The 15,056-nt window shown below is 43.0% G+C and overlaps 2 protein-coding genes across 3 annotated transcripts; both read right to left on the reverse strand.

Moving 5' to 3' along the window:
* Positions 1-216: 216 nt before the first annotated feature.
* Positions 217-2,041, reverse strand: LOC110809895 (argininosuccinate lyase). The gene is made up of 3 exons (XM_022035865.2): positions 1,797-2,041; positions 1,579-1,684; positions 217-1,000 (listed from the first exon to the last, which is right to left on the reverse strand). Exons 1-3 carry the CDS (start codon positions 1,836-1,838, stop codon positions 858-860), a joined length of 291 nt encoding a protein of 96 aa, XP_021891557.1. The 5' UTR covers positions 1,839-2,041; the 3' UTR covers positions 217-857.
* A 3,524-nt stretch (positions 2,042-5,565) lies between these two features.
* On the reverse strand, positions 5,566-12,206 carry LOC148240407 (uncharacterized). Of its 2 annotated transcripts, XM_088209917.1 has the most exons (3): positions 11,847-12,206; positions 11,566-11,636; positions 5,566-11,340 (listed from the first exon to the last, which is right to left on the reverse strand). In XM_088209917.1, the coding sequence occupies exon 3, from the start codon at positions 9,824-9,826 to the stop codon at positions 8,453-8,455; it is 1,374 nt and encodes a 457-aa protein (XP_088066043.1). In that variant the 5' UTR covers positions 9,827-11,340; positions 11,566-11,636; positions 11,847-12,206; the 3' UTR covers positions 5,566-8,452. The 2 variants fall into 2 exon arrangements, with proteins under 2 accessions (XP_088066043.1, XP_088066042.1); XM_088209916.1 differs by having other exon boundaries at positions 11,566-12,206.
* Between the last annotated feature and the right edge of the window lie 2,850 nt (positions 12,207-15,056).

Below are 15,056 nucleotides of genomic sequence, written 5' to 3' on the forward strand. Positions count from 1 at the left end.
CCAATTTTTTGAATGAACCCAAACCATAAAAGGTAAGTTTGTGGATGGGGACAACCTTTTTGTTCAAATCTAGGGTCCCCCAATTTTCCCGATTATAATAACAATTATTATAAACATATTCATGTAAGCCTTTTCTTTCTCGAGATTTTCATTTATTACATCAAAAAACAATACTAGAATTATAAATATATATATATATATATATATATATAGTACTTCACACAACCCTAAATTATGCCAAAGTTTTTATTTTCAAAAACAAAATAATAAGCATACGCTCTACACGCAAGCAAATTAATGACGAGGGCGGCGCCACGTGCCATGACTACTTCCTACCTCAGCCACCACACGGCTTGTCCACATGCTATCACGCTTCCCTAGTACTGTTTGGCTTCTTTCTCCGCCTGATCTTATTCAACCGTGGCCAATACGACGCCGTTCCTAGATTCCCTTCTTCACTCGCCTTCTACCTTGTAGTACTACTACCTACAACTTGCCTTCTATTGACATATGAGCAGGCAATAGATATATCTAAAAGACATAGGGATTATATATATATATATATATATACTGATCTTATTCAACCGTGGCCAATACGACGCCGTTCCTAGATTCCCTTCTTCACTCGCCTTCTACCTTGTAGTACTACTACCTACAACTTGCCTTCTATTGACATATGAGCAGGCAATAGATATATCTAAAAGACATAGGGATTATATATATATATATATATATATTCTCCCTTTTAAAGAAAAGAAAATTGGGTAAACCATATATGATCATAAAAATCATTATATATATATATATTTATGATCATTATATGGAATTGTAGGAGTACTGTTGATAATGGGCTCTTGCTAGTTCTTCTTGTCTCTCAAGGAGGGGTTACCCAGCATGTTTTGGATGCTTCGTGTTATTTCCATTTCATTTGCTCTTTGTTCTCTCTTCCTCGTGTAAGCCTCGAAGAACTCCTTGTTCTCTTTCTCCAGTTCTTGCCACACTGATTCATATAATAAACCACCGGACATGGAGATATTAATTTCAATACAACATCACATGAGTCCTGTATATATATTTTATATATTTATATTATGTGGAAGAAATTATAAAAATATGTCTCCAAGGTAACACTCGTCATAATTTTTATTTTTTTAATTAAAATTTGATTTTTTTTTAATGTTTTAAAGAAACTTTTTCTTACATAAAAATTAGGTAATATTTAAACGTTTTAAGAATAATTTTAATTAATTAACTAATAGTATTATTAAACTTTATTTTATTAAACTTAATTAATTAATTAAAATTAATTTTTTGGAACTTTTTTATCATCAAGAAATGAAAAAAATCTAAATGTTTGAAATATATGTAAAGAGATTATGGATAAAATTGTAATAAAAAAATTAAAGATCACAAATTCTGAAAATTAACTTGTTAACTGCTAGTATATTTCAAGCTCTGATAACGTATATACATATGCAGTACTGTGTATGTACGTACTTATATATATAGCCTTAATTAATTTCAAAGGGTAGGTTTACTAAGTTTTGAAGAGAGAGAGAGAGAGAGAGAGAGAGAGACCTGTAGAGGTAATCACCGGCTTGATATTTGCATGCTTGGAGAGAGCATCCATGCACTCTTCTTTACTCATGTTAAACAATAGACACTCTTCTATCAGATGATGAACCTGCGTCATCATCACATCATCAAAACCCATCATCATCAAGAAATACAGATTAAACCCCAAAATTCAAGAACAAAAACCAAGAGAAGCATGATTAATTAGCAAGATTACTTACCAAATGAATATATGAAGCAGAAGCCTCGTCACCCATGAGCATCTATAAATTACTTCTCTGCAAATCCTTTAAAACCTAGATTCCCAGCTTGCGAGAAGACCTATATTAGCATAATTAATAAAAAGAAAAAAAGGGAGAAACTACTACAGGGAAAGTAGGGGAAAAGACCAGAAAAAGAAAGAGGGAGAGTGAAGAGGAAAGATCAAGTTACTTTGATCAAGGAAGACAACTGATAAATATATATGTAGTGCGTGTATAATATATAATATATAATATAATGACTGTGGTGGAACGTGGAGCGTTAAAAATTTTATGTACTGCATTGCTGTAAAGAATTAATAAAGTTTAATTAGTGGAATACTTAAAAATCTAATATGGGTTGTGGGGCCTACAATCCCACGTGGGTCGAGGATTATGATTGGTGGAGAGGAGATTGTAGATGATTTTATAAGCAGGCATTATTTGTCGCTTACGTGGCCACTAGGCCAATGTCCACGTGACATGTGGGACCCGCTCATCTTCCGTCTAGGACTTCTAACTTAGTATGCGCCTTCCTCTGTTCACGCTCCTTGTGGGGCCTACGTGGGCCCTAACTACCAACTTAGAGTAACATATAAATATATGTTTAGTTTGGAATATAACAAAATATAATATATATATATCTATATAAAGAACATAACCTAAAGAAAACATTTTACAGAAACAAAAGAATATATATATATATATATATAATAACACCAGTAAAAAAATTTCTAGCAATCAAAAAAGAAAAAAAACAAATACAATTACAAAATTCACTCTATCTGAACTGACAACCACATGAATTAAAATTATTATACACTTTTTATTTGGATAAATTTTAGTAATAATTAATTAATGTATGATAATGACAGTAATTGAATAACAATCACATAGGATGGGGATGACAAAATTTTTTTATGTTTGGATGATTGTATATTAATATATATTAATAACATATTTTTATTTAGATAATAAAATAATATGATTGTATTTTCAGTCAAATTATTAATTTATCCATACTTATGCATGTAATAGTAAGTAGTATATAAGAAATATATAATAAAAAAAAATTTAAATTATTTACTAATATAATTATATTTGTATTTAAATAAATAATTATTAAAAATTAAATTTTTATATTTAATAAAATAAATAATAAATTGTGATAATAAAAATAGAATTAAGTATATTATATGAGGGTATAAAGGAAAAAAAAGTAACATGTCATTCACATACTACCGATTCAGTGCCTTTAAATTCATCCCAAAATTTTCAATCAGATACCGTTTGTTACCATTGAAAGTTGAAACAATTATAATTTTTTCATACCCGTAAAATACCATACATTAAAATTTTATAATTTATTACGATCCGCGATGTATGCATCATCATGTCAAAATTTAAAATGCAAAATCTTCTATACGAACATAAGCTACAGAAAAACTCTTCTATTCAAGTTAGAAAGACTTGTCACACTCTTGTATATGAAAACACTCAAAATTTAAATCTTGACCCTCCTCAATCATGGATCAAGAATGTAACGGCCCCGGAAAATATTAAAAAAGAAATGAGTATTTAAATATATCGAATGCGGAAGCGAGATCAAAATTTCAGTTAACATCCCTTACACGAAAAACCAAAAAAACGTACTTCAAATATAAAAGGTTAAACTAACTAAGAAAGAAAACTCGAAAATAAACTATGCGTATGACTACAGAGTCTCTAGGCATCCCCTTCGTCGTCCTCCTGCGGAACGGGCTCGGGAACCATGTCTTCCTTATCTGAAATGGTTAATTAAGGAGTGAGCTACACTAGCCCAGTAAGAACATCACGATATCTCACCGTCACGGAGATAAAGGTGGGTAGAAAACCACAAAAAGACCAATGGAGCATAATTTACAATAAACTCGTTTATTAACATGAAAACCTTTACCATCCACTTACCTCGGTGGAATTTATGAAAACAATATAAGAAAAATAATAACATTATCACAATCATGGAATAATATAAGCTGTAAAACATAGCACTTATCACGCCTTTTGTAATTCAATCATTATACAACATATCCTTTTCTCATTTACCAGCCTACTAGTATCCATGGGGGTCCCTAGGGGTCCCGCTACCCGTTAACCTTTAACATTCATAATCAGTTTCCAGGGCCGTCCCCATACCCCGTCCGGTATGGGCGCCAAAACCATAAACCTCAATACCCCGTCCGGTATGAGGGTGAAACGGGCCGTCTCCATACCCCGTCCGGTATGGGCGCCAAAACCATAAGATCTCCATGCCCCGTCCGGCATGTGAGACCACAATCCCGGTAGGGTTCCCTACGGACCCGGTCCGTCCACCATCTCCCAAGATATCTAGTCAGGCTGACCCCGTCATACAATTATCAGTCTATACAATGTTTCATTTCCCTTTTTTCCTCAATAAGCATCATCAATTCACATTTAAACAAGCAAATCGTAATTCATGCCGAACAGACAACATAGAGTATCAGTTCTTCAGTCATTCAACCCATAATTAATAAAACAGTAATATATGCATTCGAAACTATAAAATGAACACATCAAACCCCATAATGCATTTAAAGCTGTAAAACAGTGTAAAACATGCCAAATAACAGTAAATCATCAATCACACTAGACTCGGGCTCCATTAGCAACCTTAAGCAATTTCACACATGCGTTAATTCAAGAAATACCGTTTTATCATTTTGAACTTTAATACCGTGATAGGAAATAGGGTGAGGGGTCCTTACTTGTTTTCGGGATCCGAATACGATTCACAGTGCGCCTGCAGGCTGTCCCTAATTTTCCCTGAATTTTTCCCGGGGAACTGAAACACGCTAACAGTACCTGCACGTGTTCCAAAAAAAATCCAAATTAGGCCTAGGGCCTCTTTCGGCCCAAATCGAAACTCCGGCACGGCGGCTCCGCCGTGCTCCGGCGACGGCGCCGCCGCTGGCGGCGGCGAGTCGCCTCGGGTTGGCTGTTTTCGGCCGAATTCGGCCACACTCGCATCGGTCCTTGTCAGAAAACAACCCTAGGGCCCTCGGGGAGCCAAAAAATCACGGAAAAGCAGAGCTTACCGGCGGCGGCGCTCTCGGGTACGGCGACCCTCCGGCGAGGTTCGTGTTTTGGTGATTTGGCTTCGGTCAACTTGTAGAGAAAAGAATGGTGATCACGGTGATATAAAAATTGCATCGAACGGAGGCTGGGAAGGGCCTCGTCGGAGGCAAAAATCGAGAGGGGGCGCGGCGGCGCCGCTGGGCTTCGGCCGCGTATTCCGGCCGTTTGGCCGGGATTTCGGCTTCGATTTGGCCATAGGAGGAATCAGTGGGGAAAAACGAATCGGGGGTATGAAATTTACCTCGATCGGCGGTCGGAAATTTCCCCGGTGCGGCGGCGAGTGGCGGCGGTCGGCCTCTGGTTCGTCTTCTCCGGCGAGCGGCTGGCGGCTAGGGTTTGTGGTCTGGTGTGGGGGTTCTATTTATAACCCCTTGCCTTTTGATCACAGCCGTTCATTTCATTTTAATCTGGGCCGTTCGTTTTTGATTGAATCTGGGCCGTCCGTGCGTTTGAATCTGGGCCGTCCGATCGCACGATTGATCTGGGCCGTCGGATCGCACCCACGCGGATCGCCAACGTGGCTCCTTTTGGAGTGACGCGATCTTGCCACGTGGCAGGCCCTGGTTGGCCGGGACTACTGACCGGGCCTGCTGACGTGGCTGCTGACGTGGCCCCCCCTTTTTTTTTTTTTCCTCCTCCTTTCCGGGTGCTACAACTCTCCCCCCCATAAAGAAATTTGGTCCCCAAATTTGCCTCATTACTCTTGATCAAACAAATGAGGATATTGGGCCCTAAATTCTGATTCCAGCTCCCAAGTCGCCTCCCTAGGCGTGTGGTTCTGCCACAAGACTTTTACAAATGATATTTCCCGGTTACGGAGTATTCTGCTTTCTCGGTCCGTGATACTGACCGGTACTTCTTCATAAGACAAGTCCTCTCGGAGTGAAAGCGGTTCATGAGCCACGACATGAGAAGGGTCCGGATTGTACTTGCGCAGCATAGATACATGAAACACATTGTGAACCCGGGAGAGCTCAGGGGGCAGTGCAAGTCTGTAGGCAGTGGTACCAATCTTGTCTAAGATTTCAAAGGGTCCAATGTATCTGGGGTTTAATTTTCCCCTTCTGCCGAACCTACTAATTCCCTTGAAGGGGGTGACTTTAAGAAACACACGGTCACCTTTCTCAAAGGCCAGGTCTCTCCTCCGGGTATCAGCATAGCTCTTTTGCCTACTCTGAGCTATCTGGATGTTCTTCTTGATCTTAACTATCTTGGACGTGGTTTCTTCCACTAAATCCGGGCCAAACAATCTTCTATCGCCCACTTCCTCCCAACAAATCGGTGACCTGCACGGACGCCCGTATAGCGCCTCGTATGGGGCCATGCCGATGCTTGCTTGGTAACTGTTGTTGTAGGCAAACTCTATCAGGGGTAGATGGTCGTCCCAATGGCCTCCGGAGTCAAGGACACAAGCTCGGAGCATATCCTCCAGCGTACGGATTGTCCTCTCTGATTGTCCATCGGTTTGGGGGTGGAAGGCAGTACTGAGGGACAGCTTTGTTCCCATAGCTTGCTGGAAACTATTCCAAAACCGAGAAGTGAATCTGGGATCCCTGTCGGATACCACTGTTACTGGGACCCCATGCAGTCTGACTATTTCCCGGACATACATTCTTGCCAACTTGTACAACGAATCAGTCATTCTGATGGCCAGGAAGTGGGAAGACTTAGTGAGTCGGTCAACAATTACCCATATGGCATCGTGTCCCGATCGTGCCTTGGGTAGTCCCGATACGAAGTCCATGGTGATGTGTTCCCACTTCCATTCTGGAATCGGTAAAGGCTGAAGCAACCCCCCTGGGCGTTGATGTTCTGCTTTGACCTGCTGACATACCAAGCACTTAGATACAAAGTCGGCTATATCTCTCTTCATCCCATTCCACCAGAATCGGGGTCGCATAGTTTGGTACATTTTTTGTACTTCCTGGATGCATGGCGAACCTTGAACTATGGGACTCTGTCATGATGTCTCTTTTTAATTCATTGTCGTCTGGGACACACATTCTGTCCTTGGAACGAATCAATCCGTCGGCAGAGATCTGAAATTCTGAGTTCACTCCCTGTCCTGCATCCTTCTTGCGGTTTACTAGGGCGGGGTCGATTGACTGGGCTTCCTTTATTCTTTGGATTAACTCGGGTTGGACTGCTAGGTGGCTCAAACATGTGGCCCTCTTCAGATCTTGCAGTCGAACCTGCTGCGTAGCCCCAATGGACCTGCATTCCGAAACCATCAGATGGGCTAGGGTGCCTGCACTCTTCCTACTGAGGGCATCGGCTACTACGTTGCCCTTACCTGGATGGTATAGGATGTCACAATCATAGTCCTTGAGGAGTTCCATCCACCTTCTCTGACGCATGTTGAGATCCTTCTGAGTGAAGATGTGCTTCAAGCTCTTATGATCGGTGTAGATCTGAAAGGTCTCTCCATACAAATAATGGCGCCAGATTTTCAAGGCGTGTATGATTGCGGCAAGCTCCAAATCATGGGTAGGATAGTTCTTCTCATGATTCTTTAGCTGTCTAGACCCATATGCTATAACCTTTCCATGCTGCATCAGGACACAACCCAGGCCCAGATAGGAGGCATCACTATAAACTGTATACCCTCCTGATCCACTCGGTAGAGCCAGCACGGGTGCAGTAGTCAGTCACTTCTTCAATTCTGAAAAACTCCTTTCGCAGTTCTCATTCCAATCAAACTTTGCATTCTTCTTTGTGAGTCGGGTTAGAGGGGCCGCTAGACTGGAGAACCCTTCGACAAACCGGCGGTAATAACCCGCCATCCCTAGGAAACTGCGAATTTCCTTAACTGTTGTCAGCCTTTCCCAACCAAGTACCGCTTCAACCTTTTCGGGGTTCACCGACACCCCTTCCTTCGATATAACATGTCCTAGGAAGGCGGTTTGCTCGAGCCAAAATCCACACTTGCTCAACTTTGCATACAACTTCTTTTCCCTGAGTACCTGGAGGACTTGGGCAAGATGATGAGCATGTTCTTCTCTACTTTTTGAGTAGACTAAGATATCATCGATGAACACGATGACAAATTTATCCAAAAACTCTCTGAAGATTCTGTTCATTAGATCCATAAAGATGGCCGGGGCGTTGGTTAGCCCAAACGGCATAACCAGGAACTCATAGTGTCCGTACCTGGTTCGGAATGCCGTCTTGGGGATGTCTTCTGCTCTCACTTTTACCTGATGGTAACCTGATCGTAGATCTATTTTAGAAAAGACCTGTGCACCCTGCAACTGATCGAAAAGGTCATCAATCCGGGGGAGAGGGTACTTGTTTTTAATTGTTACCTTGTTTATCCTTCTATAATCAATACACAGTCTCAACGTTCCATCTCCTTTCCTTGTAAAAGTAACCCCGGCACCCCATGGGGAAATGTTGTGTCTAATGAAGCCACTGTTTTGTAGCTCAGTGATTTGTTTCCTTAGCTCTTCCATTTCGATGCGGCTCATTCGGTAAGGAGCTACCGAGATGGGTTGGGTTCCTGGCTATAAGTCTATGGTGAACTCGACCTCCCTGTCCCTTGGTAGACCGGGCAGTTCATCCGGAAATACGTCTGGAAAGTCTCGGACTACTGGAATCTCTTGGATACAAACTTCTTTCTTGGGTTTACCATGTACCACGTCCGGGTCTGCGTCGGCATCCTTCTGGGTAAGATTGTAAACTCTGCCCTGGATTGGAGGCCTTCTCTGATTCTGGTTCCTGGGGCATTCCCTTGCATAGTGCTGGGCACTACCGCATATGCGACAGGTGTCGTTGAGGCGGTAGCAGGGTCGGTCCCCGTGATCCCTGCCGCAGTGCTGGCAGATCTTCCCACGTGCTGCCCCCATAGCCTGAGGAGGAGCCTGAACGGCAGGCCTGGGCCTCTTACTGGGTTGGACAGGCATGGTAGGCGCTGGCCTGCGGAGCGGGGCTGAGGGTCGGGAACTTCCCGCTAGCTGAGGGCGGGTGTCGAAGCTCCTTTCTATGATCTGCGCCTTTGCCAGGACTGCCGAATATGTCTCGAGCTCCATCACCAATAAGTGCTGTCTGATCGCCGGGCGGAGGCCCCACTGGAATTTCCTGGCCTTTCGGCCCTCATCCAACAATGTCTCCGGGGCATGTCGGCCCAGCTCCAGGAACTTGTGGGCATACTCCGACACTATCATATTACCCTGGACCAATTGCGCAAATCCCAATTCCTTTAAATGTTGGATGTGTTTAGGGAGATACTCCGCATGGAAGGCCGCTAGGAACTGCTCCCAAGTAACTGGTACAGGCAGGGTGGCCCGCTTGAGCTCCCACCAGCGTACCGCTTCCCCTACCAGCATGTAGGAGGCAATGGCAGTCCTCTGCTCAGGAATTACTCCCAAGGTCTCGAAAGCTCTCTCAGCCTCTGCCAGCCAGTATTGGGCTTCTTCGAACGAGGATCCCCCTGAGAAGGTAGAAGGGTTCAGTCTCCTGTACCTCTCTATGAAGCCGGGGTCGATCAAGGAAGGAGCAGGGTCCCGGGGTAGAGGGACTGGGACCGGCTGAGGGTGAACTGGGGGACCCTGTGGTGGCGCCTGCTGATGGGGTGGGGGCACTGGAATGTGCTGTGGCGGCGCCTGCTGGTACCGTGGCTGTGGTACAGGGTCGTACCGCGGCTGTGGCGCCGGGTGGTACTGTGGAGGAACAGGCTCCTGCCGGGGTGGCTCGGGATCAGCCTGCTGTAGCGGGGGCTCAACCTGCGCTAGCGGAGGAGGTCCGGGTAACTCCCTTCTCTCCTTTTGCCTTCGCTGGGCAGCTACGAGAGCCTCCACCATCTCATACAGTCTGTCAAGATTCTCCCGAAGCGAATTATCCTGAGCCGCTCGGTTTAGTGGGGGCCTTCCTCTCCTCATTCCCGTGTACTTGCATTCATAAGGAATGATTGAGTAACGATATATTGGTGAGTATTTATCTAAGACACTTTCGTGTAAGGGATGGGTCCGAGGAAACCCGGCTCTGATACCAACTGTAACGGCCCCGGAAAATATTAAAAAAGAAATGAGTATTTAAATATATCGAATGCGGAAGCGAGATCAAAATTTCAGTTAACATCCCTTACACGAAAAACCAAAAAAACGTACTTCAAATATAAAAGGTTAAACTAACTAAGAAAGAAAACTCGAAAATAAACTATGCGTATGACTACAGAGTCTCTAGGCATCCCCTTCGTCGTCCTCCTGCGGAACGGGCTCGGGAACCATGTCTTCCTTATCTGAAATGGTTAATTAAGGAGTGAGCTACACTAGCCCAGTAAGAACATCACGATATCTCACCGTCACGGAGATAAAGGTGGGTAGAAAACCACAAAAAGACCAATGGAGCATAATTTACAATAAACTCGTTTATTAACATGAAAACCTTTACCATCCACTTACCTCGGTGGAATTTATGAAAACAATATAAGAAAAATAATAACATTATCACAATCATGGAATAATATAAGCTGTAAAACATAGCACTTATCACGCCTTTTGTAATTCAATCATTATACAACATATCCTTTTCTCATTTACCAGCCTACTAGTATCCATGGGGGTCCCTAGGGGTCCCGGTACCCGTTAACCTTTAACATTCATAATCAGTTTCTAGGGCCGTCCCCATACCCCGTCCGGTATGGGCGCCAAAACCATAAACCTCAATACCCCGTCCGGTATGAGGGTGAAACGGGCCGTCCCCATACCCCGTCCGGTATGGGCGCCAAAACCATAAACCTCAATACCCCGTCCGGTATGAGGGTGAAACGGGCCGTCCCCATACCCCGTCCGGTATGGGCGCCAAAACCATAAGATCTCCATGCCCCGTTCGGCATGTGAGACCACAATCCCGGTAGGGTTCCCTACGGACCCGGTCCGTCCACCATCTCCCAGGATATCTAGTCAGGCTGACCCCGTCATACAATTATCAGTCTATACAATGTTTCATTTCCCTTTTTTCCTCAATAAGCATCATCAATTCACATTTAAACAAGCAAATCGTAATTCATGCCGAACAGACAACATAGAGTATCAGTTCTTCAGTCATTCAACCCATAATTAATAAAACAGTAATATATGCATTCGAAACTATAAAATGAACACATCAAACCCCATAATGCATTTAAAGCTGTAAAACAGTGTAAAACATGCCAAATAACAGTAAATCATCAATCACACTAGACTCGGGCTCCATTAGCAACCTTAAGCAATTTCACATATGCGTTAATTCAAGAAATACCGTTTTATCATTTTGAACTTTAATACCGTGATAGGAAATAGGGTGAGGGGTCCTTACTTGTTTTCGGGATCCGAATACGATTCACAGTGCGCCTGCAGGCTGTCCCTAATTTTCCCTGAATTTTTCCCGGGGAACTGAAACACGCTAACAGTACCTGCACGTGTTCCAAAAAAAATCCAAATTAGGCCCAGGGCCTCTTTCGGCCCAAATCGAAACTCCGGCACGGCGGCTCCGCCGTGCTCCGGCGACGGCGAGTCGCCTCGGGTTGGCTGTTTTCGGCCGTTTTCGGCCGAATTCGGCCACACTCGCATCGGTCCTTGTCAGAAAACAACCCTAGGGCCCTTGGGGGGCCAAAAAATCACGGAAAAGCAGAGCTTACCGGCGGCGGCGCTCTCGGGTACGGCGACCCTCCGGCGAGGTTCGTGTTTTGGTGATTTGGCTTCGGTCAACCTGTAGAGAAAAGAATGGTGATCACGATGATATAAAAATTGCATCGAACGGAGGCCGGGAAGGGCCTCGTCGGAGGCAAAAACCGAGAGGGGGCGCGGCGGCGCCGCTGGGCTTCGGCCGCGTATTCCGGCCGTTTGGCCGGGATTTCGGCTTCGATTTGGCCATAGGAGGAATCAGTGGGGAAAAACGAGTCGGGGGTATGAAATTTACCTCGATCGGCGGTCGGAAATTTCCCCGGTGCGGCGGCGAGTGGCGGCGGGTGGCGGCGGTCGGCCTCTGGTTCGTCTTCTCCGGCGAGCGGCTGGCGGCTAGGGTTTGTGGTCTGGTGTGGGGGTTCTATTTATAACCCCTTGCCTTTTGACACAGCCGTTCATTTCATTTTAATCTGGGCCGTTCGTTTTTGATTGAATCTGGGCCGTCCGTGCGTTTGAATCTGGGCCGTCCGATCGCACGATTGATCTGGGCCGTCGGATCGCACCCACGCGGATCGCCAACGTGGCTCCTTTTGGAGTGACGCGATCTTGCCACGTGGCAGGCCCTGGTTGGCCGGGACTGCTGACCGGGCCTGCTGACGTGGTTGCTAACGTGGCCCCCCCCTTTTCCGGGTGCTACAAAGAAACTATTGGATGATAGAGAGAATTCATTGCTGATTTGGGGACCATTCTAAGGTCATTAATTGAGAATTTCGTATTTATTTTAATTAAGACCTAACTTCCTTTGATATTATGTTTAGTAACAAAAATAAATATTTTTTTGGTGCAATTATAACTTTTATTGTGAACTGTAAAAATGTTGTCAAAATAACCTTTTAGTAATAACATTTTTAATTACTCTTTCAATGTAATTGGAGTTTTTGCTGCGACTGATAAAAGCATGATCAAAATAATTTTTAAGTAAAAATATTTATAATAAGAGGTTACTATGCATTTACTAAAAATAATTGTAAAAAGCAATATTTCTTTAAAAATTAAAAAATATTATATTTGATAGTAATAGTTGTTGCTAGTAAAATGATTAAAAATAATATTAAAAAAAAGAATTAACTAAAGCACAATTTGTTTTATTTGACAAAAAAAATTTAATTTATATTATTATTTATATAGTAGTATCAATAAATGTAAATTAATTAATTAATTAATTAATTTTTCAGTTTCAATAATATATAAATAACTAATAACAAATATAAATTAAAACCTTAATTTACTAAAATGTATGTGCAATAAATCACATAAATATACACAGTTAATTTGGGTTGTGTATTTTCCAATTTAAAGTTCATGTTTCCCTCCTAAATTGTAACACCCAAAACTTTTTATTTTATTATTATTGAAATTTTGTTTCATTTTATTTTATTTTAATAATTAATTTATAAGACTTTAATTTAATTTTATTTAATTTAATAGAAATAAAAATAATAATAATGATAAAATAGGGTAAAATTATTTTTGAGATTTAATTGAAATTGATTTTGAGAAAAAATTGTGAAAATTTAGATTATAAGAGTGTTTTTGAAAAGAAAATCGAACATTGAAGGTCAAAACGCAATTTAAAAAAATTGCGCCACGTCAGCAGCCACATCAGTAGCCCGGTCAGCAGCCCTAGCCAACCAGGACACGCTGTGTGGCAGCGACGCTGACGCGGGACGAAGACACGTGGGCATCCGCGTGCGCGCGATCGGACGGCCCAGATCCGTTCCCGCACGCACGGACGGCCCAGATCAAAAGCGCGCATGGATGGCCCAGATCTCACGAGTGCGGGTGGTTCAGATTTGATCACTTACGGACAGCCTAGATCGCATCGCGATGGACGATCCAGATTTATTTCTAATTTAATCGCGATCGGACAGCCTAGATTAAATCGTGATGGACGGCTCAGATTAAAAGAAAAATGTTATCAATAATCGCATCTACACCCAACCCCAAACCCTAGCCGCCAGAACCCTCGTCGGAGAAGACGACCCAGCCACCGGAGGAACCGGCCGCCGCCACCCCCCGCTGCACCGAAGGATTTTCTGGCAGCCAAACGAGGTAAAATTTCTTCCTTGGCTCGTTTTTCAATGCTAAACCTCCCTGTGGCCAAATCGGAGCCAAACCACCAGTCAATTGACTGGATAACACCGGCGAAGTCTAGCAGCGCCGCCGCGGGTTTTCTCAGTTTTTGCCTCCGATGAGGCCGTTTCCGGTTCTCGTTTGATGTAATTTTTATACCATTGTGACCACCGTCCTTTTCTCTACAGGTTTACCAGAGCAAAACACCAAATCGCAACTCACGCCGGAGGAGCCGCCGCACCCAAGAGCTTCGCCGCCGGTAAGTCTCAGTTTTCTGGAATTTTTTGGTCCACCAGGGCCCTAGGGGTGTTTTATCACACGAACCAATGTAAGTTTGGCCGAATTCAGTTGAAAACAGTCAAAAACGGCCAACTTGAAGCGGATCGCCGCCATGGGCAGCGACGCCGACACCGGAGCACTGCGGAGCCGCCGTGCCGGAATTCTGAAATTGGCTGAATAGGCCTTGGGTCTGATTTGAAGTTTTTGGGGGACATGTGCAGGTACCAGAAGTGTGTTTCAGTTTATGAGAAAAAATTCAAGGAATCTAGGGACTGCCCCTAGGCATAGTGAGAACCCGATTTCAGACTCCGAAGCAAGTAAAGATCACTCACCCTATTTCCTATTACGACATTAAAGCTTAATAAATGATAAAATAGTATGTTATGAATTAATAGATATGTATAATTAATTAAGGTTGCTAATGGAGCCCGAATCTGATGTATTCTTCGGTCAGTTGTTATTTGATTTATTTTACAGTTTTAAATGCAATATGGTGTCTGATGTATTTATTCTATGGTTTCCTATGCATGAATCACGGTTTCAGTTATTATGGTTTAAATTATTGTGAACTCGATGTTATGTTGCCTTGTTTGGTGTCCATTACTGATTTATGTGTTTATGTTTGATTGGATAATTGAGACTAAGAAAAATAAAAAAGGGTATGTGAATTGATAAATAGATAATATCGACAGCCTAACTAGATATCCTGAGAGATAGTAGACGGACCGGGTCCATAGGGAACCCTACTGGGAATGTGGTCTCTCATATTGGACAGAGTATGGAGACTTTATGTGTTTTGGCACCCATACCGAATGGGGTATGGGGACGGCCCTGAAATTAAGTTATTAATGTGAATGATTCACGTGTAGCGGGGACCCCCTATGGGTCCCCATGGATACTAATAGGTTGATAAAGGAGGAAATTTGTTGCCTGATGATTGAAATACAAAAGTATGATATGTGTTATGTCACAGAGTGTGCATGATCTTATGGTGTTTATAATGTTATTGTTTCTCATGAGTTGTTTTTATGAATCTCATCGAGGTAGGTGGACAGTAAAGGTTTTTATTATTAATAAATGAGTTTATTATAAA

Source organism: Carica papaya, chromosome 8, assembly GCF_054855325.1.
Source record: "Carica papaya isolate Zhongbai chromosome 8, ASM5485532v1, whole genome shotgun sequence".
NCBI classification, from domain to species: Eukaryota; Viridiplantae; Streptophyta; class Magnoliopsida; order Brassicales; family Caricaceae; genus Carica; species Carica papaya.

What these genes read in the sequence shown, in the direction of transcription:
- LOC110809895 (XM_022035865.2), bottom strand. Translation starts at nt 1,838, where the DNA reads ATGCTCATGGGTGACGAGGCTTCTGCTTCATATATTCATTTG. An exon ending in CTGCTTCATATATTCATTTG is followed by an intron (nt 1,685 to 1,796) that starts GTAAGTAATCTT and finishes ATGATGACGCAG; the next exon opens with GTTCATCATCTGATAGAAGA. An exon ending in GCCGGTGATTACCTCTACAG is followed by an intron (nt 1,001 to 1,578) that starts GTCTCTCTCTCT and finishes TATATGAATCAG; the next exon opens with TGTGGCAAGAACTGGAGAAA.
- LOC148240407 (XM_088209917.1), bottom strand. Translation starts at nt 9,826, where the DNA reads ATGAGGAGAGGAAGGCCCCCACTAAACCGAGCGGCTCAGGATAATTCG.